At 38.2% G+C, this 25,587-nt stretch overlaps 1 protein-coding gene across 3 annotated transcripts in view; it reads left to right on the top strand.

Annotated features, from left to right (window-relative positions):
* Positions 1-25,587, top strand: part of fray (frayed) — a 394,936-nt gene that overhangs the window by 342,864 nt on the left and 26,485 nt on the right. For all 3 annotated transcript variants that reach the window (XM_067150114.2, XM_067150115.2, XM_067150113.2), the window contains one exon: positions 19,095-19,281. In XM_067150114.2, coding sequence (XP_067006215.2) covers positions 19,095-19,281 — 187 coding nt within the window. The remainder of the gene's footprint in view (positions 1-19,094; positions 19,282-25,587) is intronic.

Genomic DNA, 25,587 nt, shown 5'->3' with positions numbered 1-25,587 from the left:
GCTTGGAGGTCGCGAATGTTGAAACTCGCACCTTCGAGTTTCGACTGGATCACTCAAGTTGGTTGAAGTTTTGTTTGATTCAAAATGGCGGTCAAAGTCATTCCTCGCATCTGCACATGGTCGAGTTAATCTCCAATTCTTTGTCTAAGAGTCTGACCAGAAAATAATGTTTAATAACACACTGCTCCGAAATAAAAGACTTCTACTAACATTTGTTTCAGAAGGAAATGTGATCCGCAGTAATACTTCAAATTTTTTGTTAGTCCTTGTGCACTTGTTTTCGTATTTGTTTGGTGTTTTTTACACCGTTCAATGTACCGGTACTTGTTATTTTATAATCCCCAGCAGAAAAGGTTTTCATATTTGTTCTCTCATGTTTTTCACACCTTTTAATACTTCCTATCATCTTTAGAAATGGTAGATAGGCCTACAGTTTTCATTGTACCAGCGGATACACAATGTAAAATGCCCTCATGTCGGAAAAAATCTTATCTAGTTTTTACGTATCCCTGTTGGATAGTTTTTATTCGTATATTCATTAGTACGTTTTCTTGCTTAACACATTCTTTTCCTTGTCCCCTGCAGTAATGCCTTAATGAGGTTTTACTGTATTTGTCTAAATAGTAAACCATGCCTAGAGTTAACTTCATTTTTTAACAAAATAATAAGTAATACATTACATTTATGGAAAAATGTTGTATCAGTGTTTTTATGTAGTAAAACCTCATTAATATGTTTCTGCAGGGGACAAGGAAAGAAAACATGTTAAATTAGAAAACATTAGAAAAATTTGAGAGAAAAATATGAAAACTTTTTCCACTGGAACCTATTAAACAGTGGAGAAAATAGCTTTTGCTGCCATCTTGAATGCAACAACACTTCAGCAAGACTTGGCATTGGCTCGGACTGACTTGCCCCCCCCCCACCCACCCACTCGTGATATTCGTGGTAGAGTGTCAGCCTCCGGATCCCAAGATAGCGGGTTCAAACCCGGCAGAGGTAGTCGGATTTTTGAAGGGTGGAAAAGAGTCCATTCGACACTCCATGTCGTACGATGTCAGCATGTAAAAGATCTCTGGTGATACATTTGGTATTTACCCGACAAAATTCATTAAATCTCAGCCATAGACGCCCAAGAGAGATCCGGTTTACTCTGTCTGCCATCTAGTGGTCCTAGAGTAAAACGGAACGTCGAAATTGATGAGCAGACAGCCAGATGGCGTCATATCGAAATGTCTGCACACGGTAGCTGAGGCCATACGATTATTATTATTATTATTATTAATAATTACATGCCAGCTAAAAAACTAGCAGTTTCTATTTTTGTAGGAATGGTACTCTGCTGTAAATAACTTTTTAATGGAAGATGTGGATGCCTCATCACTTACCTGTGTAGTACTGGATCTCCATATAATGAAACAAGTGAGTTGTTGAAGATGCTCTTATTGCTGTTCTGTAGTCCTATTTTGACTTCAGTCAGGAGACACAGATTTAAATCACTTGATCACACAAACATTTATTGACAATATTTTCATAAACTTCAACATAGTATAGTGTGTTAGTACAGGGCACTGTAATGACACATCCTTTTTTTTTTTGTAACAATATTAGATAGGAAATTACTTATAAGGAATATTGTTTGCACTTGTCACAATTGGGCCTGTAGGAATAGCTATTAAAAGTGATCGGTAATCTCAAAGGGATTTCACACATACATGTTCAGACTCAGGTGGCATGGCAACATACCAATACGAATGAAAGCAATTCATGACACTCTGAAAAGAGGTTTAGCATATCATTTGACACATTATTACCATATTTAATTGCGTATTAGACCCCTCCCCCCCCCCCCACTTTTACAACCAAAAAATGTAAAGGGGGCTCCAATATGCGATAACCTCAAATTTTGTGTAGTAAACGCATGACTTCTAGGCTATAAATTGTATATGTAAATATTCTACACTGTTCTTTAACAAATTTATGAATGTATTTGAGTTATACTGGCTATTTTCATTGGAAGGCAGTCTTTCTAAATGTAAAAAGTCAATAAATGGCGAAACACGACTTTTAGTTCTACATATAAAGTAAATGTAATCCGTTTTAGTCACTCATATCACGTCATTAGTTTCATCTCATTAATTCCTCTGATGGGGTCGATGTCAGGAAGGACATACGGTCATAAAAACTTGCTACGAAGATTCGTCTCACTTCATACTTGATCCCGTAGAGAAAAGGGATAAGGGTATCGTATTATCATATTATGCAATATTGATACAAAATAACTCAATGGCCAGTCATTTGTCTCTTCTCAGTTGAGCAGTAGGCCTATCACACAGTAAACCTGATCATTGCTTTTATTTTGATTGTCTTGCACCGCTATTTTCCCTGTTACTGGCGTGTCGTCATTCCAAGTGACATCATCTTCACTGCTATCTCGTCAGCCATGCATTGCAGTTGAGACCGAGAGCATTAGAGGTCCCGTCTTTTTTAACCTTTTATAAATAGTTTCGTTCCCGATTATAGAGTCCAGACTGTGTGAAGCTATTCCCAAATGTTTTCTGGAGATGGTCTCTGATATTCCCAGCTGGTTTATGTGTGGCAGAAGCCACACCTGAATAAAGCCGTGTTGTTGAAAGCGTGGCAAACCACCAGCTGATAACTACCATGTATGTTACGAGTTGTATTTCCGAATATAATGCATAGTGACTGGAAGCATTCTCTTGATAACTGTGACTGTTGAATGCCAAACCCTTATTTTGAAGTATATTTCATGCTTGTTCTCTCCATTTATCACATCAGGATTTACGTAAACAGCTGTAATGAGATAAGAGAGAACACATTGTTTAGGTTAGGTATGCTATCACCCGGATAGTGCCAAAATTCTACGACGGAAAGAATAAAAGTAAATAACAGGAAAGTTTGCCGCATGGATATCTACTGGTGTGGCGGTAATGCATTTTATCATCATAATGTTTAATTTTGTATGTTTGTTATCTCCCATTTTTTAATGCGTACCCTAATATGTTTTGTTTGGCGTCTCCGAAAAGCGCTGAAAGTAAGTAGGGACATAAAAAAAAATCAATATTATTCTTATTTGTTAGGTATGTTGGAGAGTAAAACAATTGTGATTGCATTGTTTTTATCACGTTTTAAACCTACTTATCTCCTAAAAAACTGTATATTGGCCCGAGTTACGAGATATTAAACTAACACTGTGTTAATGATCTCGCCTGCCTATATTAATAGGCCTAGCAACAACCGTGAATATTTCTTAACTAAAGTAAACTTGTTTCCTCATCCCGAAGTGGTGCAACTCTTTTTTTTTTTTTTAAGACAGGTCCCCAGTGGAAGGGAGTTGCATGTACTATTTTTACTGCAAATCAACCTTCCTGCCATTCGTAAATCTCTGGCAATATGGTACCGGGAATCGAACTCAGGCTCCCGTGAACTGCAGCTAATTGTCCTAACCATTATGCTGATAGACATTCTTAACTACAAAACACAGACATATATACATGACTGATGCATGCTTGCAGTGTGTGGGTCGAACACGAAACTATTCACCTATTTGTGTAACGTCATCAGAGTTGCAGTAGGCCTATGCTATGGAGGCGGACATTTCTTAACTACGAAACATAGATGTACCATATGACTTTGAGGCGTGTTTTCATTGCGTGGGTCATACGGATGAAACTATTAACAAATTTGTGTTTTAACATCAGAGCTGCATAAGGCTTGTACCTGCTTCGAAGTGGAATCATTGTTGTTCTCTGACGAATTACGTTGGGGGGTCTTGTATGTGAGATTTATTATTTTCATTTTCTTTGTCTTGAAAAGCCAAGGGGGGGGGGGTCTAATACATGAGTAAATATGGTACAGTGGAGCCTCAATTCTCCGTTTTGGAGGAACCATGAAAATAAAACATACAGCATGGGAAAACGGAAAATCCGGGAATGAATGAAAACCAACAATTTGGCTAAACATCACCAAAAATTAAATGTATAATTATAATCTTACAAACACTCCTAAAACAAACCAAACTACAACCCAATCAGCCTTTGCCTGCCAAGCGACTGCTGCTCAGCCCAAAGGCCTGCAGATATTCCCAGCTAGTGTATGTGTAGCAGAATCCACTCCTGAATAAAGCCATGTTGTTGAAAGCGTGGCAAACCACCAGCTGATAACTAGCGTGTATGTTACGAGTTGTATTTTCGAATGCGACTGGAAGCATTCTTTTGATAACTGTGGCTGTTGAATGCCAAACCCTTATTTTTAAGTATATTTAATAATATATATATTTAATGCAGCCAAATAGCCATAACTGAGAATATAGATTACATTGATGGGTTACATATTTGCATAATCACTTATAGACATTGTTCTTCCTGTACAGAATTCAATGTGGTACTGTTCACACGTTTTTCCACATAGTGTACACTCACAGTCTATACTTGGGTCATGGAAGTATTTTGATTTGCAGAGTAGGTGATGAAAACCGTGCACTGCTAATCTTGTAATGACATGTCTTAATTCAAAATTAGCTTTTGTCCATGAGCGATCTATCATTGCCCCTGTGCCATAGAAGTCTGGTTGGACTTCTTCTCTCTTCTCCGTCAGTTTTGCCAGAAGTTTCTCTGAAGCACCGGTGTTCGGTAGGGGCATACTTGTCCTGAGATCTTCTACGAGAAATTATTCCCTTGCCAGCAGATATACAAGTCTAGATCATGTTGTTTTTGATACACCTATCACCTTTATATAGTTCGCTTTCACCCTTTCCAAGGTTGATAGGTTCCTCATTGTTAAATGTGACCAGATAATTTCAATGCCATAAATCATTATTGGAAGAATTTTTTACTCTGAATAGCAACATTGCTGTCTCCAGACTGAGTGATCTCCATCTTTTTTGTGACATGTTTTGTGAAACAATATGCGCTCGATTGCAGGGTGATGCCTAAATATTTGAAGTCTGGTACTATCTTTAATTTTTTTTATCCCGAATGAAGATCTCTGCTGAGGCGGGTACTCTTCCTCCTTTTCTAAAGATCATGGTGTCTGTTTTTGAGATGTTTATGAACAGCTTGTTTCTGGAGCACCAATTCTGCATGTCATTTACAGTTTGCTGTAGTTTTGTTATGTCTCTTGAGCCAATTACAATGTCATCGCATACGCGCAAGAAAATACTCCCTCCTTTTGGGTAATTCTTAGGATATCTGCGGTTGAAACTATAAACAGCAAAGGACTCAGTGGGTCACCCTGTTAGGACCCCGTTTGATTGAGCTATTGGATCTGATAGTGAGGTTATCCGAAACTCGTACTTCGTTCCATTGCAGTATTGATGTGATGAGATTGGCCTATATGTTGTTCGTGCCTAGTGTCTCCTTAAGCTTGTCTATCACTAGCTTCCTGTTTATCAGGTTGAAAGCCTTGGTAAAATCTGTGAAGATGGTGTAATATTTTCTGTTGTCTTCTAAGGCATCCCAGATTTGGTTTAGCAGGAGTTCAATAGCGTTTAGGGTAGATCGTTCATTCCTAAACCCAAATTGGTTGTCTGGCAGATGCTCGTTTATTTCCTCATTTATTTTTCCTGTTATAATTTTGGTGAATATTTTGAAGGGGCAGTTTTCCAGTGCCATGCCTCTGTACTTATTGGGATCTCTTGAGTCTCCTTTGCCTATATGTAGAACTTACATTTGACTTTCTCCACTGGTCGGGAATGGAAGCAGTTTCTATACATTTGCTATATAATATTGTCCATATAGGGGCTAGCAGGTGTGCAGTGTCTTTTACATATTCATTATAGATCCCGTCCGGACCTGCGGCTTTCTTGTTTTTGATGCTGTCTATAGCGATTCTAATTTCCTCTATGGTCAGGGGTACCCAGTCTATTTGTGTATGTGGAGTGATGATATGTAGATCTTTTGTGGGGTGCGTTGGACCTTCGGTGTTGAGAATCTTACTAAAGTGTGATTCCCAGTTTTCCATGTCTATATAGTGCGTTTGTTGTTGTTTCTTTGGATTTAGGGCTATGAACGGATTTTTCTTGCTTCCTCTACTAGCTTCTTGTCCTCCGATTCTAAGTAGGCGTGTTTCTTTTCTTTCAGTGTTCTTTTGTAGTTTAACTTAAAAATGAGTACAATTTTATTGTTCCACCTTCTCAATACTTAAAATCATTTAACATTTGTTAAAACATTATAGGTACTAGTTTCGGTCCGTTTTTTGGACCATCATCAGCCTAGCCAAGAATACAAGCAAAGACATAATCTAAAATAAAATGATGTGGATGAAAAGGGGGATGGAATGGTAATGGAATAACATATAAAAGCAAAAACCTTATACAATGTTACAATAAATGTGGCCAGAACAAATTAAAATTAACAGAAGTATAAAAGCATTGTGATGTCATTTAAAGCCACTTGATGACAAAGTCTTGGATTAACGGTTGAACTTGTATTGCACACTTAAAATCGAGTGAAATCTTATGTGAATTCTTGTGTTTCTGGAAGGTTCTAGAAGCAAGTTCCACAGTGGCGCAGAGGGAATAATCCAAAATGACCAGTATAGAATTGACGAATTGAGAAGGCTGGACTCGTTTTTATGTAGCGTAAATAATTGCTGTTTTAAGGTAGTCTCAATTCAGTCAGAACCCATGAACCTGAAGAACAAAACGGAATTAACGCGAAAGATCTTATAGAAGAAAAACAAAGGGAAGGGGGCAAAATAACGGGTACTCACCTTGTGCTATTTGTGGACAAGCTGCAGGAATGAGTGCAGCAGACAGAGTGGATTATTCCCTCTGCGCCACTGTGGAACTTGCTTCTAGAACCTTCCAGAAACACAAGAATTCACATAAGATTTCACTCGATTTTAAGTGTGCAACACAAGTTCAACCGTTAATCCAAGACTTTGTCATCAAGTGACTTAAAATGACATCACGATGCTTTTACACTTCTGTTAATTGTAATTTGTTCTGGCCGCATTTATTGTAACATTGTATAAGGTTTTTACTTTTATATGTTATTCCATTACCATCCCATCCCCCCTTTTCATCCACATCATTTTATTTTAGATTATGTCTTTGCTTGTATTCTTGGCTAGGCTGATGATGGTCCAAAAAACGGACCGAAACTAGTACCTATAATGTTTTAAAAAACGTTAAATGATTTCAAGTATTGAGAAGGTGGAACAATAAAATTGTACTCATTTTTAAGTTAAGTCTTAACTCAATACGGAGCCCTACCATGAAGTTTATTACTTTAAATCTTTTGTAGTTTCCTCTTTTCATTGTGTATGTATATTAGACTTTGATTATTCAAGTTCTGCCTTATTAGTTGTAATTTATCTAGGGTCTCCCTCCTCAGCCTATAGCACTCACTATCAAACCATATTTTTGTTCTTCTTGTGGTCCGCAGAATGGCAGCCTTTTGTTGGATTTTTTCTGTTATTCCTGTTGCATCATCCAGTCTTGAATTATCTATTGTGTCTAGATATGTTGTTGAATCTAGCATAGCTTTAACATAATCTGTTTTCCTTGAAAGAGGGTGAATTGTCTTTTCCTGTGGTTTTTCCCACTCCCCTTGGATACGTATTTCAATTGGTGTTTCCTAATCACGGCTTGGTTTGCTGTCCATATTGTAGTCATGTTGCCTGTTATTGGTCCTTTCGTAAGTGCAATATCTATTGTGCTCTTTCCAATATGTGAGATGTATGTAGGGATAGTGGGGATGTTTAGCAGGATGAAGCCTTCTGCTTCCAGTTTCTCGAGGACTAGCTTTGCTTTGTAATTCGGAATGTCCAATCAACAGTTAAGGTCACCTGCTATAATTATTGGTTTATCTTGCTTGCTTTGAGTGATCATTTGGCCTAGCTCGTCCATTATGTCGATTGCTGTTATGTTCGGTTGGAAGTAAGCGACTATAGTTATGAGGCCGCCTATTTCCAATAGTAGGGTATGGTTCTGTTGCCTTGTTGATAATATTGGGGTTAGGTGTAGTTTTAGGAGGATAGTTATTCCCCCAGAAGGTCTACCTTTTTCTCCCTGTCTAGCTGTAAGATGAAAACCATAGAAGTCTGGGTGTTGCCAGTCGTCAGTGATATTTTTTCCAATGGAATTGCTATATCGTACCCTAATAGGAAGTTTTCCGGGCTCATATTCATTGCACTTTTTAGCCCTTCTATATTCCACATCATGATTCTTAGTCTTCTTGAAGCGTCTTTGAAGTTTAAGTATATTTCACGCATGGTCAGTGTGACTATTCCTCTCGGCCGTTATTCCTGGCTCTTTAGACCGGGGTCACCATATCACCATTAGATAGCTCCTCAGCTAAAGGTAATCACGTAGGTAGAGTGCACCTGGAATCAGCCATTATATCCGGGTAAAACTGCCTGACCTGGCCAGGAATTGAACCCGGGCCCTCTGGATGAGAGGCAGGCAAGTTAGACTGTGAAACCAGCATCAAACATTAATTACCAGTACACGAGTTCAAAATCTCAATACTTTATATTCAATTTTATAGGAGAAACTTCTTCAGCTTCCTGTGAAAACTTCTTTCAGTTCAGCAACTTTGATTAGGCAAACTCTTTGAAAAATCTAATAACGCCTAGCCATACGACAATCGACCACAAGTACTTTTCAATTTTCTCATCTAATAAAATAAAGCACATTATATACAAAAGTGCCCTACATGATGGCAAAATCCCTTCTTTTCTTTAGCTTCCATTGTAATTTGGTCTCTGCTGTACTGTTCGTAGTCAGTTTCTGGAAATCTTGTACCATGTAAATTAGGCTTACATTGACTCTTATTAAGGGTTATGTTGAACTCGAGAACATGGTTTCGAATGTAAGTATCTATTCTCAAAAGTTCTCGAATGCATTATATTCAATTCTGCCCGTCACTAATCCTATCATATTGAAAAAAAAAATTCATCAAACTTCAGAAATTACGATTATTCGTGACCTTGAACTCAGCTGGAAAGCGCGCTCGCTGCACATGTCAGTATGAAATGGAAATGATACAAACCATTTAAATGTAACGTGTGCAAATAAAACTACTGTGGTTTTTGACATTTTAACACGAAAACATAAAATTCCCAGTCCTATACTAGGACCAAAACAGTAATGGGCAATCCCAAGACCTACCATGGCAGCTGTGAGTTTGCATCCGGGAGATAGTGGGTTCGAACCGCACTATTGGGAGCCCTGAAGATGGTTTTCTGTGGTTTCCCATTTTCACACCAGGCAAATGCTGGGGCTGTATCTTAAGGCCACGGCCACTTCCTTCCCACTCCTAGGCCTTCCCTGTCCCATCGTCGCCATGAGACCTGCGTTGGTGCCACATAAAACAAAATATTAAAAAGAAAAAGAAAGCTTTTTGAATGTAAGGTGCAACATCTGTTCTGGTCTCTATAACATAATTGTATATGATAATACTAAAATACTAGATTTGTGTTAAGAAGGAGCAGTTTTGATTCCTGCCTAAAAGCCCAGTTACTATACAGTGACCTGAAGAAAGTGCCGAAAACCTGTTCGGCATTACAATCGAAAAAAGTGAAGTGGGAACATCTGACTAAACTCGTTCCGTCTTCAAGTAGAGCTATTACAAGTTGTCCATTTCATGACCGTATCGATGAGTATAATCAAGAAGTTAATATAAAGAACCACCTAATCGATTATTTTATGCCTTAGGCAAAATAGAATATATATTAACACTTACAGGACATGTTTCGACCACTTAGTGGTCATCATCAGCTGTATAAAGAGGAAACTAAGATGAAAAAACATTAGGACCATAAGCACAAGTAATACTATTAGGTTATAAGGAAAAAATCACTGTGTTGACTGTTTGGTAAAAGTTCTTTGGTGACTCCTTTGTTATAAGATGGTGGACATCAGATCAGAACGTCTTGCCTCTCGTTCTTATTTGGAAAAGATGTTTGTTCTGCGCCATCCAGAGGGTCTGTCGCCAGACTTGTGCTTATTGTCCTAATGTTTTTTCATCTTAGTTTCCTCTTTATACAGCTGATGATGACCACTAAGTGGTCGAAACATGTCCTATAAGTGTTAATATATATTCTATTTTGCCTAAGGCATAAAATAAAGTATCGATTAGGTGGTTCTTTATATTAACTTATTGATTCAAGTAGAGCTGTCAAAATGCGCTGTGTCTCCTTACAATTGTTGCAGCCCCTTTCTGTTTTATGATTTCCGAGATTCTCTAAACAATACCACCCGAACGCGATGCTAAGATGGTCCCTTATGCAAGTTCACCACCGATCGCTTTTCCAGTACAGTACTTGCTCTATTTATCGCAATGATAAGATCCATAAATATGCCATAGTCGTCCTTTCGTGGGATACAGTTTATTGAAAAACGCGTGATTGAGGATTTAGTGTTGATGGGACTGAAATTTCTCGATGGTTGATCCGGGAAATCGTTTCTTCGAGGAACGGACAATGCAGGATTTTTTAACGTGATTTAATTACAATGCTTGCGGGACCATGTAATTTGAACTATAATCCGGGAAAACGTAGTTTCCAGGAACGGATAATCGAGGTACCACTGTATACAGAGATGCCAGCTATTACGATTCAGTCGTAATAATTACGAATTACCCATCGTAATTACGCCTTTACGAATCACACACCACAAATTACGATTTTTTGTTGATTTTTAAATCTAAGTGTATGAAGTGTTGAAAAAGATACACAAGGAATGCCATTACAGCTTGAATTCTCAGAATATTATTTCCGGATTTCTCAGTAATCATTTATACCCCTTTACTGTCCCTCGATTAAGAATATTTCGAGTTTTCACGCACCGAACGCAGTGTGTGCTTCCAGTACCGGAAATATAGGCACCTGTGAACTGGTATATCTTGCGGAGTGGTTGGTTTTGTTCCTCACATGATCAGACTTCCATGTAAGTATGCGAGTTCTTTTGTCTTTGTTTTGGCGGCAAATGGTGACAAACTCTGTTTAATTGTGAATACTGTGTGCGTGACTGTTGAAGTATTTATTGCTATTTAAGTTGCCAAATTTACATATATTGCTCTTCTGGGATATATGGTAATCTTGTGTTACGAAATGCGAAAGGTTTGAAATAATGAAGCGATTTCTTGTGCAGTAAAATACGTGTGATTACGTTACCGTGACTAGTGACGCTAGTAATAAACCAAAAATAGTTCAAAAATTTAGGGAGGAATACTCGAAAGATTGGCCCTGTTTACTGTGTTCTTCAAAATCTAATTCACACGTGTTTTGTAGTGTGTGTAGCCGCAATTTTTCAGATGCGCATGATGAGGAAGAACAAGACTGAATCCCGCGCTAATATGAACTCCAAACTGTTATAAGATCTCTAAAAAAGAAAAAAAATCTACGACCGCCCTCCCCCCTCCCCCTCCGTGCTTTAGCGGCTGCATTGCGAATTGCCTTTCTTGAAAGTTGGCATATCTGTGTATAGCCTTATTCTCACGGTAACCCGCATAGAGACACAGTGGAAAACTGGTTATGCTGAGACCCTACTAGAGGTGGAACCCATGGAGTAAGTACAGGAGGAAAGGCAAGGAAGTTTAGAAGGAATAAGATGATCATGTGTAACTTTGAACAAATATATTTGGTTTTAAATGAATAAATGTTTCAGTTAAACAGGTACTATTCAAAGACTGCTATCATAATCATCATAATTATCATTTTACTGTTCCAGTGGCCTTTTCCGATCTGCAATGTCTATCCAGTGGGTTCTTGGTCTTCCCACCATCCGTTTTCCTGCCATATGTCTCTCCAAGTTAACTTAAGTTGTCCTTATTGGCTTCATCCTCATTACATGCCTGAACCATCTCAATCTGGACATGTTGACATGATCTAACAATGATTTCTCAATCCCAGCTTCCTTTCTAACCATGCCATTCTTTAACTTGTCCAGCCCTCAGGAATTGCTGGTGAAAGTGAGAGCTCTTCTCCTCTTGATTTGCCACCTCTTTTGTGGCTAGTGTCTCTTGAGACATTACACTGCTGAGTTATATAAAGTTTTCATACTTTCCAGTGGATGGCTTCCTAGCATGATGTTCGCTGGTCGTCCCTGTCTGTTTATTGCCATCACTACTGTTTTGGCTTTGCTTACCATGAGATTTAATTCCTTGAACTTAACCTTCCATTCATTGAGTGTCAACTATACTTGTTCCTCAGTTTCTCACTGGAGCCAGAGGCCGCATTCTAGTCACTCAAACTAATCCCTGTGCTCAGCACCTATCTTGGGTTTTCCCAACCCTAAAGAAAAGTTGGACAGTGACGTTCAACAAGTCCTGTGGGGTGTAGAATCTGGATGGCAACCAGCAAGGAATGAAATCACTTACCGTACCCTGACATACAAGGCATGGTCTGTTGGTGCATGTATGGGAATCAGCCAACTGGAAGGAGGAGGTTCTAGCTAGTAATTCTTATGGACAAAAGGCTGGAGATTGTGACTGGTGTTCATGGAAGCACCACGGTAGGCCGTCTAGGCGTTAATAAGACCTCAAACCTGGTCTGGGAACACTACTGGGTGCACCTTAGGACAGACATCGAAAGATGGTTCCAAATGTGTGCCAAATGCGAGCCGAGGTCCTCGTACCAAGAGTAGGGACGAGATACAGCAGTACGTCAGAACACCTTTTAAAAGAATATCCATTGACATCACAGGACCATTTCTAGAATCGGATACCAGAAATTGCCAACTGCTTCTAGCCATGGACTTTTTCACCAAGGTGTCCGAGGTTTATACCATTCCCAATCAGGAAGTGTCAACAGTAGCCGGTGCCCTGGTGATGAATTACTTCTACCGCTTTGGTGTCCTAAAAGAGCTGCACAGTGACCAGAGCAGAAACTTTGAATCGACACTGATGAAGGATGTTCTGCAATGTATTGGTGTATGCAAGACCCGAACGACACCTCTCCACCCGCAGTCAGGCAGCATGGTAGAGCGAATCACGAAGATCGCTGAGGAACATCTGCGGAAGGTGGTGTCAGCACAGCAGAGGGGTTGAAATGAGAGGATACCTTTCTTCCTGGTGGCTTACTATGCATCCACCCATCAGGCACGACACCTGCCAACATGGTCTTCTATTTTGACGGCCCCGGAGCAAGAACAAGTGGCAGCAGACTACACCTGGGAGCTAGCAGGGAAGTTAAGCAACATTCTCAAGTATGTTCAGTGACACATGAAGGTAGCTAGTGACCAGATGAAAGTTTGGTATATGCCAGGTTGAGTGGCTCAGACAGTTGAGGCGCTGGCCTTCTGACCTCAGCTTGGCAGGTTCAATCCTGTCTCAGTTCATTGGTATGTAAGGGTGGCCAAATACATCAGCCTCGTGTTGGTAGATTTACTGGCATGTAAATAACTCCTGTGGGACAAAATTCTACCACCTCAGTGTCTCCTAAAACCATCAGAAGTAGTTAGACATAAAACAGTACCATTATTAAAGTTTGGTATGACCTGCCAGGCAGAGTGTGGCTATACCAACTTATATGGGTAAGGGGGAAGTTACCGCTCCAGTCGCCATGGGAAGTTCCTTCAGAGTTATCACCAAGATTAATGACATAGTCTATAGGATTCAGCAGTCTCCCCAAATAAAATGATGGTTCTCTACCTAGACCACCAACCTTATTGTGGAGCTACTCGAGATGGACTTTAAAGAGGCTGTAACAGTCAAGGCTGAGTCCAGGGCTATAACTCCAGCAAGAGATAATAATTGCAGGCCAATTGCAACAATGTGTATGGTGCCAGCAACAAGATAAACAATAGCGGCCATAAATTGTCGAGGCCCAAGATGAGGGAACTGCTATAAGAAGGTGGAAACTGATTAACATTGGACCAGGCTCCCAGAATGATCTGGAATTGGAAACTCTTAGATTAACATTGGACCAGGCTCCCAGAATGATCTGGAATTGGAAACTCTTAGAATCTTCTGCGGGCTCATTATAAAGAGCTCAACTGGAGCACGTCAGTCTTGTGTGCATCAGTCTCAAGTTAATGTAACCAGATGGTCGCGAGTCCGTGGCGAGTCATTCATCAGGAGTGATTCCATCTGACGGCTATGCGAAGTTTACCAAGGCTTGTTAGTTGCACTGTGAGAAGCCGTGAAAAGAGTAAAGCTGTCTCGAGTGGAAAAATGAAATGTGAGTGAACTTTTAATTAACTGTAAATAGAAGTTCAATAAATTTAATGGTTATTAAAGCATGCTACAGTATCTCCTTGTGTAGTGGTTTAAGTTTTAAAGAACCGAATAACCCGCTACAGTACTTACAAAATTTACATCTGTCAGTGAACAATACACTGTTCTTATGTATGATTTATCAGATATCTACTGCTGCCATAACAGATTTATTAATTAGGTTTAATTCTCAGATCAAAGGTTGCAACTGGTTAAGTATTACGATTGTATATTTATTGTTGTATATCTGTCACTTTCAGTTCATGCATTTATGGCAATAATTTATGGTTGCTTAAGTACATTATTCAAAATCAAAATCTCTTTAGTTGCAAATGAGGTGTCTACCTCGGTGGCAAATGGTACACTAAAATACATTATTGTCAAGCACTAAATTTTAAATTAACAAGAGAAGAAAAAAAAATGTTTCTAGAATACAATAATATACAATTTATGCTAACAATTTTTTTCTATTAAACAAACAGATCATCCTTAATAAATTTATATTGTTTACAAAATTCTACTTATAATATCTCCTATACTTACAAACATAGTCAACTCATATACAGTATGTGGAATTACTTCAAATAATACTGTGCAACTGAAGATTAAAAGTTACATTGCATTTATTTACTTTTTTTAAAACCCATTTTGGAACTTAAGTATCATAACGACCTGTTGTGTCTTAACCAGAGCCCCCTTTTGCCACCACTTTTCAGAGTTCCTGAAGGGCCTTCACAGCTACCGTAGTGGTCCCAGGGCCCTCGAAGTCCCCACTGTACTTCACCCCTACAGGCAGTCCCCTACTTTGGCTGTCCAAACTCCATGGACCAGGGGATGGAAAAAAAAATTTTTTTTTTTTTTTACACACTTTTTTTTAATTTACAATAGCCTGCACTGATCGAATGCCCTCTAACATTTCATTTATTTTCCCTGTTGCTTTTCATTCTCTTCTTGAATACCTGTACAGATTTTGGAAAAGGATCAAACACTACCCCTGGTAAACTGTTCCACTCCTTCACGCCCTTCCCAATGAATGAAAATTTACCCCAGTCGCTTCTGCTAAAATTCCTTCTAATTTTATACTTGTGGTCAGTTCTGCCAGTATAATTATTTTCCAACTGAAGTCTCTCACGGATTTCTCCCCATGCTTCTTCTTCTGTATAGGCTCTATATAATCCTATAAGTCTAGTTTTCTCCCTTCCCTTACTTAAAGTTTTTTCACCCAAGTTCCTCTAACATTTCTGATACACTACTGTTTCTCCTGAAATCCCCTGTTACAAATCTTGCTGCTTTCCTCTGCACACTATCTATTTCTTTTATTAGGTATTCTTGGTGAGGATCCCAAACACTGTTTGCATATTCCAATAATGGACGAACCATACTTAAGTAACTTTTTTCTTTTAATTCTTTGTTGCATCCTTTAAGTAGCCTCATTATGACTTGTAACGATCTGTATGCTTTCCCAACAATGTCATCAACATGACCCTTCCAATGCAAATTACTTTCAAATCTCACACCTAAGTATTTGCACTTGCCATCTTTTGGGATAACTACCTCATCCAAAGTATATTCAAATTCAGTTTTAAAGCTCCTGTTTGTAAAAGTTGTAACAGTTGATTTGCCTCCATTAACCTTCATATTATTTTCTTCAACCCACTGTTGGATACATTCAAGGTCCCTTTGTAATTCTGAACAATCCTCAGTGTTATGTATTTCCCTATAAACAATTATATCATCTGCATACAATCTTATTTTTGATGTTATATTGTTCCCTAAATCATTTGTGTATATTAAGAAAAGTAATGGACTGATTATACTACCCTGTGCGATTTCCTTCCAAACTTTCTCTTCCTGTGATATATTATTTCCTACTTTGACTTTCTGAACCTTTGAATTTAGAAATGTTCTTATCCAACGTATAACCCTCACGTCCAATCCTATTCCCTCCAATTTCTTTAATAATATTCCATGTTCCACTCTATCAAAGGCTTTGGAAAGATCTATGGCTATGCAATCTAACTGGCCTCCTGTAGCTGTCGCTACTGGTTGCCATTGCCTTTACTGTCACAGCAGATTCCTACTCTGCCATCCAGGAATGGCCTGGCAGTAATGTCGTACAGCACTGCAGCATTGTTCCCACAGGCCTTATGGGAACAGGACAACTTGTTCTTTACTATACTTGGTTTTAGGCAACTTTAAATACATACATACATACATACATACATACATACATACATACATAATCATTATAGACTGTTATGCCTTTCAGTGTTCAGTCTGCAAGCCTCTGAGAATTTACTAAACGTGCCACAATCCTCGATTTGCAACTAGTGTTGTGGCCTCATTTAGTTCTATACCTCTTATCTTTAAATCGTTAGAAACCGAGTCTAACCATCGTCGTTTTGGTCTCCCTCTACTTCTCTTACCCTCCATAACAGACTCCATTATTCTCCTAGGTAACCTATCCTCCTCCATATAGATACAAAAAAATTTAAAATACATGCTAAAGTTAGGGGCTATCAAAATTTGTATAAACTTCTCAACTATTTACAGTTTATGTTTTCTCCTCGAAATGTCAGACGGGTTTTACTTTATTTGGAAATGCCAGTTTTTATTGATCTCGGTTCTGGAAAACTGTACTGTAACTACTGTACTCTTCAGCTACTTTACAGTTGACTGCTGTGTATTTTTCAAGGTTTGCTTATGTAAATTTATGCCTCATGTTAGGTGGGATGTTTCTAAATTGAGAGAATATCCTCCTAACTTCACAGGATGTGATCAGGCAGTAGCATATTTAGATGAGACTATTTCCCCTGGTGACAGATATAATGTGGCTGAAGATGTTCCACAGGTAATGTCATTTGTTTTATATCTTCCCAACCAGGTTCTTCCTGAATTTGGTCCATATCTCTAGCCCAACCTAGCCTATTTTGTATTGCACACCATCTCCTCACTAACATCAGCTCTCTGGTCTCGAGCTATAATATGATAGATTACCAAAATAGGATCTTTATGCAAAGTATATATAGAAGACAGAAGACGTACTACATACACCTCACCACTATTTATGAAACACATCCATCTGCCAGCACCACCAAAGAAGTAAAGAAAACTCAGCACGGCACCTTGATTCTCTTTTCATCACAAGAATTGGATATATGTTTGTTCTTGTGACATGTAGATCTGCAGTCTAATTGGGTGTATGAGAACACAAAGAATACCATGTTGTCCGCTATCTGTTCTGACAGTCATAAGTGGCCTGTTACTCCCTGCCCACCAACAAAATATATTGAAGCAAAAAATAAAATAAAACTTAAAGAATTAAGTAATAATGATTTAGGTGCTTAACACGTTGAGTGCCGAGCCGATTGTAGCACACTATTCCACTGGTGCCAGGCATGTTTTTGAATTGCATTCCGCTGGTGCCAAAGCAATTGTACGCGTTGTAGTCTGTTTATATAATCTTGGGGTGTATTTATATGATGTACTAAGTAAATTTTATCTCACCATACCATGGTCATGTGTGACGCCATATGGTGTCACATAAATTTTTAGGAAAGATAAAATATAGCATGACGCCATATGGTGTCACAGAATTTTTTGACATGGAATGTGCAATACCAATTTCAAATACGGGATATTTATTTGCTAATTCAAATTAACGCAATATTTATGAAAACCTAGTAAAATGCAAAGCAAGTACTTACATTACATTACATATTGTTAACAGTTTTCTGATAACTCTAAACATTGAAAATATGCGTCTCCGCACGCCCGAGTTCTTGTTACTCATTGTAATTTTTCAAACCTTATTGGCATCGTTGTTCAAACATCGTCCTTTGTACACTTGTTTCATGTGCTGTTTTCGTATTTACGTTTTGCACATCTGATCGGGAAGTTAAGGGGAACGCGCTAACTATACGCTACCTGGCTGCTGGCGCAATTCGACACAGCCCGGTTGGTTCACGTCCGCTGCTTCGCTCCTCCCTACCTCTCCTCCACACCCCGATACTCCCGCGGCACTTCTAATTTTATGACTATTTATTTGTTCAATTTTGGCGTTTAAACTTGCGCTGGGTACATGCAGTTTTCACCTTAGCATTCTACTGTCTCCCACGAATATTCCTACCAAATTTCAACCGAATCCGAGTGTAACGCATGTATGTGTTCCCTCGTAAGATTATTACCAATATCTTTCATTTTTTTATATTTTTGCACAACTATATAAACTGAGTGATAATACGTACGTAAACGAGGAATAAACAATGCCTGGCGCGCTTTCACCTGTGACAACGACCACAGGCCACTCAGTGGCTTCGGAAGAATACTGTGGCGCCACATGGTGGCATACAGTAAAAATACATAGCTGGAATAGACCCTGAAGTTCGCCCTTCACGTAGTACCAATTTTACGCGCATAGATGTCACAGCTGATTATCTACGGTGCATCGCCTGAAACTCAACTGTGCCGCCATATGGCGTCACGCCATCTCAAATTTGAAGACCACCGTGACGCCATATGGTGGCACGTGGCACCCAACGTGTTAAATAGCCATTAATTCCAAAATAGGTACTAATGTTCGAAGTAGGCATTTATAAGCACTAACAAGTACTTTATGTTTGTCATAATTTAATCCAAAACAGATTTCTAATGTGGCATGTTTAGCTGTTACAGGAACAAATAAGCTTTTCAGAAAATATTGTAACCATACTAATACTAGCAACAAAAGTCAAATTCTATGATCAACTTCAAACTGTGCCATTAGATTAAGTGTTTCATAGATAAGGAGCCAATATCATTTCTATCTTTTCTTAATCTTGTTCATTTTTATAACTTATAGAATAGTCATAGTAGTAAAAAGAAGGCATTATATGTTGTGATGAATGAGAATTTTTGTGGTTTATATTGCAGGAATCCTAAGCGTGAGCTGAACGACATCCGGTTCGAGTTTGCGATAGGGAAAGATTCCGCTGAAGGTATCGCAGCTGAACTGGTTGGAGCTGGCCTAGTTGACGCACGAGATATGGTGGTAATTGCTGCAAACTTGCAGAAGTTGATTGACAACAGTGTTCAGATCCGTACAGTCACATTTGCCTTGGTGAGTTGTCCTAGATTTTGAAAATTTAGATGTTAAGGGAAGTGAAAAAATTCATTGGGTGTTATTGATGTTTATCATTTTTTATATGGCAAAGTAATGATATTATCCATTCCCAGTGATCAGTTTTTGATCATCATTCACCTTATTGTAAGTCCTTTAATTGGTCATCTTTGCACTATTTATTATTTTCATGTGATGGTTTAAGGTATTTATCTAAACAAGCTTTTCTTCTTCACAAACCCTAAAAGTAAGTTTACCGAGCTCGATATCTGCAGTCGCTTAAGTGCGGCCAGTATCCAGTATTCGGGAGATAGTGGGTTCGAACCCCACTGTCGGCAGCCCTGAAGATGGTTTTCCGTGGTTTCCCATTTTCACACCAGGCAAATGCTGGGGCTGTACCTTAACTAAGGCCACAGCCGCTTCCTTGGCAGTCCTGGCTATTTCCTGTCCCATCGTTGCCATAAGACGTATCTGTGTCCATGCGACGTAAAGCCAATAGAAAAGGAAAAAAAGTAAGTTTTCAGTCATTTTGGTGAATTTCACCAAGTTGAAGTGAAGTAAGAGATCGCCCTCATTAGTCTTGTGGTAACAGTAACAGAACGCTGATCCCTGAGGACCTGTTGTTTTTATTCCCAACTTTGCGATTGATTAAAAAATTTATTGGCTGTTACAAGGTTTCTTCCACTTCTGAAATGCATTCTGGAATGTTTTGGTGAACATGTTTAATACCACTTGCATTTCAACTTGAATCTTCTCTATCAAATCCATACTCCTTCAACTTAATTTTCACTTTGGTAAAAAGAAAGTCACATATAAGTTTAATCAGATCAGTAGGGACTGAGGACAATGGTAAATAGAATGCTTTACTATTGGTGGATAAAAGATTTTAAAATGTAATGAAAGGAAAGTGGTAAGATAGAAGACAAGAAAGTGTAAAGCGATAAATAAAGTTATTAAATAAGCTGAGATAAGTCATTTTTAATGTATCACAAAGTAAATATCATGAAAAAAAATCAGATCAAAAATTAGATGTAGGGTTTTTCCGGCATTTGCTCTATTAACCAGCGTTTCGTCTTAGGTCTGACACTAGACTCGTCAGAGTAAATATCATGAGCTTACATCGGCCTAATAACAGTACTAACAATGATTCTCGTCGGCAATGATAATATATATTTTTGTTCTCGTATAAGTGTTTTGAATTTCCTTATCAAATTATCTGATTGTCATGTATTTTTAGAGACAATAAAATAAGTGGACATACTGTGTTTTATAAAAACACTGGCTTAGGGAACTGAGCATTTTAAATGAACAGTTGCACAAAAGAGAAAAGGAAATACTGTATTTACTCTTATAACTTTTTTGACAAAAAATAAGTGTGAACATTTTTTAGTGCGTGAATTATGCGGGGATTTGTGTGCAAAAGATCGTATTCCCAAAATAAAACTTAAAATTAACATTAATCTATTGAAACAAAACAACTGGCATACTTTGGTACGTGATGTACAAATACTTTAAATATTTTGTGGTGTGGTAGTGCACCAGTTAATTTCTGCAACCTTTCCCGGTGCCTCTGTCTTATGTTGTTGCACCACGTTGGGCGACCAAATTTATTGCACCCTTCGTTTATTAAAGTTCCCGCGGTGACTTCCTCTATTACGCCGCGTTGGAGCATTAACTGAATATATACCGGGCGAGTTGGCCGTGCGTGTAGAGGCGCGCGGCTGTGAGTTTGCATCCGGGAGATAGTAGGTTCGAATCCCACTATCGGCAGCCCTGAAAATGGTTTTCCGTGGTTTCCCATTTTCACACCAGGCAAATGCTGGGGCTGTACCTTAATTAAGGCCACGGCCGCTTCCTTCCAACTCCTAGGCCTTTCCTATCCCATTGTCGCCATAAGACCTATCTGTGTCGGTGCGACGTAAAGCCCCTAGCAAAAAAAAAATAAATAACTGAATATACACCTGTTTAAATATTGCTCCGGCTACAAAATTCAAAGCATCGGGTCGTAAATCATACCTAGACTCTGAACTGAGATATAATTTATGAACACGAACTACAACAACATGGTGCATATTCGCTTCTCAGGGTAAATTCGCTTCATTATATTCCCATACGCTTTAGACAAATCGTAGATTCCGTTGAAGAGTATCCGTCCGTTGAAACAGTCACTCCGTATCCATACGTGAAAGAAATTATCTAATCATCACCTAGTATTTAGCATAAATTAATTCAATAGATCCGTATATTACCATACTACTATGTACTACAAGTTACTTAAGGAATAGAAACGCGAAATCAAAATTATATCTAGTTTATTAGCATGCTAATGTATTATAAAAATGAATAATATGCATCCATCGGCAATAAAGAAAGGAAAATCGTGTGAAATTACAAATATCAGTCTCAAATGCTTGACTTCCGAGAAAAACATATTTGAAAAATCTTTAAGTTATCATCATGTTTGCTTACATTTTTGTTAAGTTTCAAAAATATACCATATCCCTTTCAGACCTGAAAGAAAACTGGAGGTGTGAATTTTTGTTTGTACGTCAAGAACTGACTAAAATGCTCCTCAATACACATATTAATAGTTTATTTTACAAAATAAAAACTAACATCCGAAAAACAGGACCCACACAATTGTGCGTAACAAAATTCAAAACCTCGTATCACGTACGATGGTGTAGCTTCAAAATTTACGTTCACTAACCAAAGTACACATTTCATTGAATATATTCCGGTATTCAGTAAAGCTTCTAGATTAATATAAACGCAGTAAATAAATACTTACTTTCGGCACTACTGCTTCCTGCCATCTCGCCGATCAACTGTGCTTTTTAAACTCTTCTTCCTTCGCCCTGGCGGTCAAGCGCATACTAAAATCAATTGAAATACACGCCACGTGTCCTGCACAATCACTGCAGTCCGGTGTAGCGCCGAAAAAACATCAAATACGGTCAGGGATAACTAAAATACGAACCCGCACAATTGTGCGTACTCGGTCTGAAAGGGATATCTTCCATGTTTAAATTGATACAAGGGGAAAAATAGGGACCAAAACTTTATTAATCCAAGGAGGAGTGGAATATCTTCCTTTTAATATTGTTTGGGATTTTCTTTGGGGCATCATTTAGGTTTCATCTTTCTTTTCGGTCTGTTTGACCAAATTTACTTGGATACATGTTTGGATTCTTGTTTGGATTCTTGTTTGTGACTCATCACGTTACGAGATAAGCATTACCATGTTTAAATCTGGGTTCAAAACACCCATGCAGTTATTAATATTCCTATCATAACCCAAAATGAATAAATTAAAACAGTACATCACCATATGTACAAAATAAACCAAATAATCTTACTACAGAGTGCCATAGCTATGATAGTACGTCAGTCTAACCTGCGAAAATCGTGCCATGCATTCCTAATCATGTGCCAATATATTTATATATTCTCAAATATCTCTTCGCTGTGCCAAGGTTTTGTCAAAGTAAACCGTACTCCATATTAGCGTTAACGCGCTGACCTTCAAATATGTAAATATGCGAGGCTCCATTCTATTCCTGAATATATATTACGTAATATATAACAAACACGTAACCTATCATTATCTTCCGCTGAAAGTTACTACGAGACACATTATGCTTGGCTCGACACATACATTCAACTTAACATGGCCTAAATCCTTCACTTGCAGTGCTAATCCAAATATAAATATAATATGTAACAGGAATTCACAATTCAATCATCTATCCCATTCTCAAGCAACGAACAGAAACATATTTCCTCACTCTAATTACAACTTGCCACATTAACATTTCATTTCCTTCATATATATATACCTCCATATTTAAAAATATCTTCATTCAATTCCACTTAAATAACCTCTGTGTTACGGTAGCAATACTTAATAACCTGATTATTCTCTCATACACTGCAACTTCGTAATATTTCAAACATTTCCTTACAATACAATTATCGTACTGGCCATGATTGCTACACATATTGACCTGAAGTTTTAGGTTACGTCTCGTATTTCGCCTGCATTTTCTACAACCACAACTGGTTAAAGTTTCACGGTCTACACGTATGGATTGGCACTAAACATGCACAAATGCTCAATCAGATCTAGTTTCCGTTAACCTTAAAATTATCACATTAGCACCGTAGTTATATTGTAGAAATTGGCACACATCATCGGCTAATAATTGGCATTTATATTCTAATATCCTTTCATTGGCACTACATCTCTTACTACTAGCACTCCTGCACACATATAAATATTTTTCATCAATTGATCTCAAATTCATTACGATGCAACTCATAATACTTATCTCGTAACGGGATTTTGCTGCTGGATCTCTCCTGGACTATGGCATCTTGGAGTAGGCAGCCCCTGCGATCCAAAGATTACGTCATCTGCGGCTCCGGCTGAGGATCTTGGCTTGAGCTATTTAGTCTTGAGCGAACATTTCCATCTGTTTAAGCTGAGTCCATCTTGTCACCAGTTCTCATGCAGTCATAAAAGAACAAATACATAGTAGAATTCATAGTATACTGGTGAATAGTAGGCTATTCAATACGTAATATTTGTTTTCAGAATCTCGTATTGGTCGAGAATATTCTTTTCTTTTAAATTTAGAGATTTCTCTAATTCGGCCTACTTCTTGCTATTTCTTTCGCTTAAACAGATATTGTCTCCCTCCTGGAAACAATAAATTATGCCTTCCTTATCAAGGATTTGCCGCTATAATACTAATTTCGGCAATGTATAACTCGGCCGAAGTTTCCTTTCGCTTCTGAGTTTAGGTGTTACAGTAACAAATATTTCCTTCAAATCTACGCCTTTTCCGCCGATATATTTTTGTAGATGTAATCTTCACTGCTGTTTATATATTAATACTTTAGTAATTAACGATGCGTTGACCCTTTTATATCCTTCCATTAGTCGTGCTGCTTCTCTTCAACTCGTAACTTTTTTCTTCTCAAGGTAGTCAAGAATCGGTTTCATTCAAATTTTTTTAGTCCATCATTATTTAATCTCGAGATTCTTTTTCCTTGCGGCCGGACGATACCGATTTACTAGATCTCTACTCTGTGTACTTGCACATTACCTGAAGCTATTGTGCGCCATATTTGTCCACTGTTTCCATGACATTTACGGCCGCTAATGTAACGTAATGGTACAGTAGGTAGTGGAAGGTAGTAGTAAAAGAATGGATGTGATGAATAAAAGTAATGTTAATTATTGTAGATAAATAGAATAGTCCAAATAAGCAAGTATCAAAAACAACACGTAGCACAAAAAAGTGGACAGTAAATTAAGACACTAGTCTGACCAGTGTGGTAGCGCAAGCAAACATGGGCAAAGCGAGGTAAGGTATTCAGTGAAAACGATGCACGCCTTCACAAAATGCGTGGCCAACTTTAAATCACCTCTCCATTAAAATAAGTATTCAGAATGAAATCGTAGTGAATAAGCAGAGTTTGCAAAGAAGCGTTGCGCTGAGACCATTCCAGAAGTATACGTGGTAAGTACAAGTTGACAAGGAGTTGTGAATTAGGGAGGGACAGTAATCAGGAAGATACAATCAGTTAAATTTTCTTAATGCACATGTATTATAGAAACAACAAAAAATGATCACAAGAACAAGGTTACAATTATTAATTGAATACAATCGAAATAGGAATTGTAATGCCATAAGTCTAGGCAACAGATTGAAGCGGAAGAGAAAGAAAATGATCAATACTAGGCTGGTACGCCACAGTATACATGGGGATCTGATACAAAAAAAAAAAGATTGACTAGAATCAAATGTCAAGTTCCCTATCAATGTACACCACACTATATCAAAAAAGGAATTCTAAAATTTACAAAGGCCACTGTACAATATGCAAAACCCCCAGAATAGGATAAAAGGAAGAATAAAGGAGGAGAAAATTATGTCCAAGGGCTGGCAAAGGGAAAGAAAAAGGTACAGCCTGCGTATAAATTTAGAAAAGTAATAAGCTCACTCCCAAAAACCAGGCGTAGAAGAGAGTTCCAAGAATGTCACAGATACGACTGTCAGTTCTTGTGTCTGTTCACCAAGTTAGTTACCAATTTTTAGATGAAGAATAAAATTGGGAAAATTCAAATATGAACTTGAGAATGAACATACAGGTCTATAATGTTGTCTTGTAGCCACAACAAGAGTAGTGTTACATTTTCAGCCGGAATGGCATATTAGAGAACGCAAATAGTTTTCCAGAACTGAGAATTAGAAAGCACAAAGAGATTAATATCGCTCACCCAGCTACCGGTCGTAG

This window comes from Anabrus simplex, chromosome 6, assembly GCF_040414725.1.
Source record: "Anabrus simplex isolate iqAnaSimp1 chromosome 6, ASM4041472v1, whole genome shotgun sequence".
Lineage (NCBI taxonomy): Eukaryota > Metazoa > Arthropoda > Insecta > Orthoptera > Tettigoniidae > Anabrus > Anabrus simplex.
This window is presented reverse-complemented; position numbering and strand designations above follow the sequence as displayed.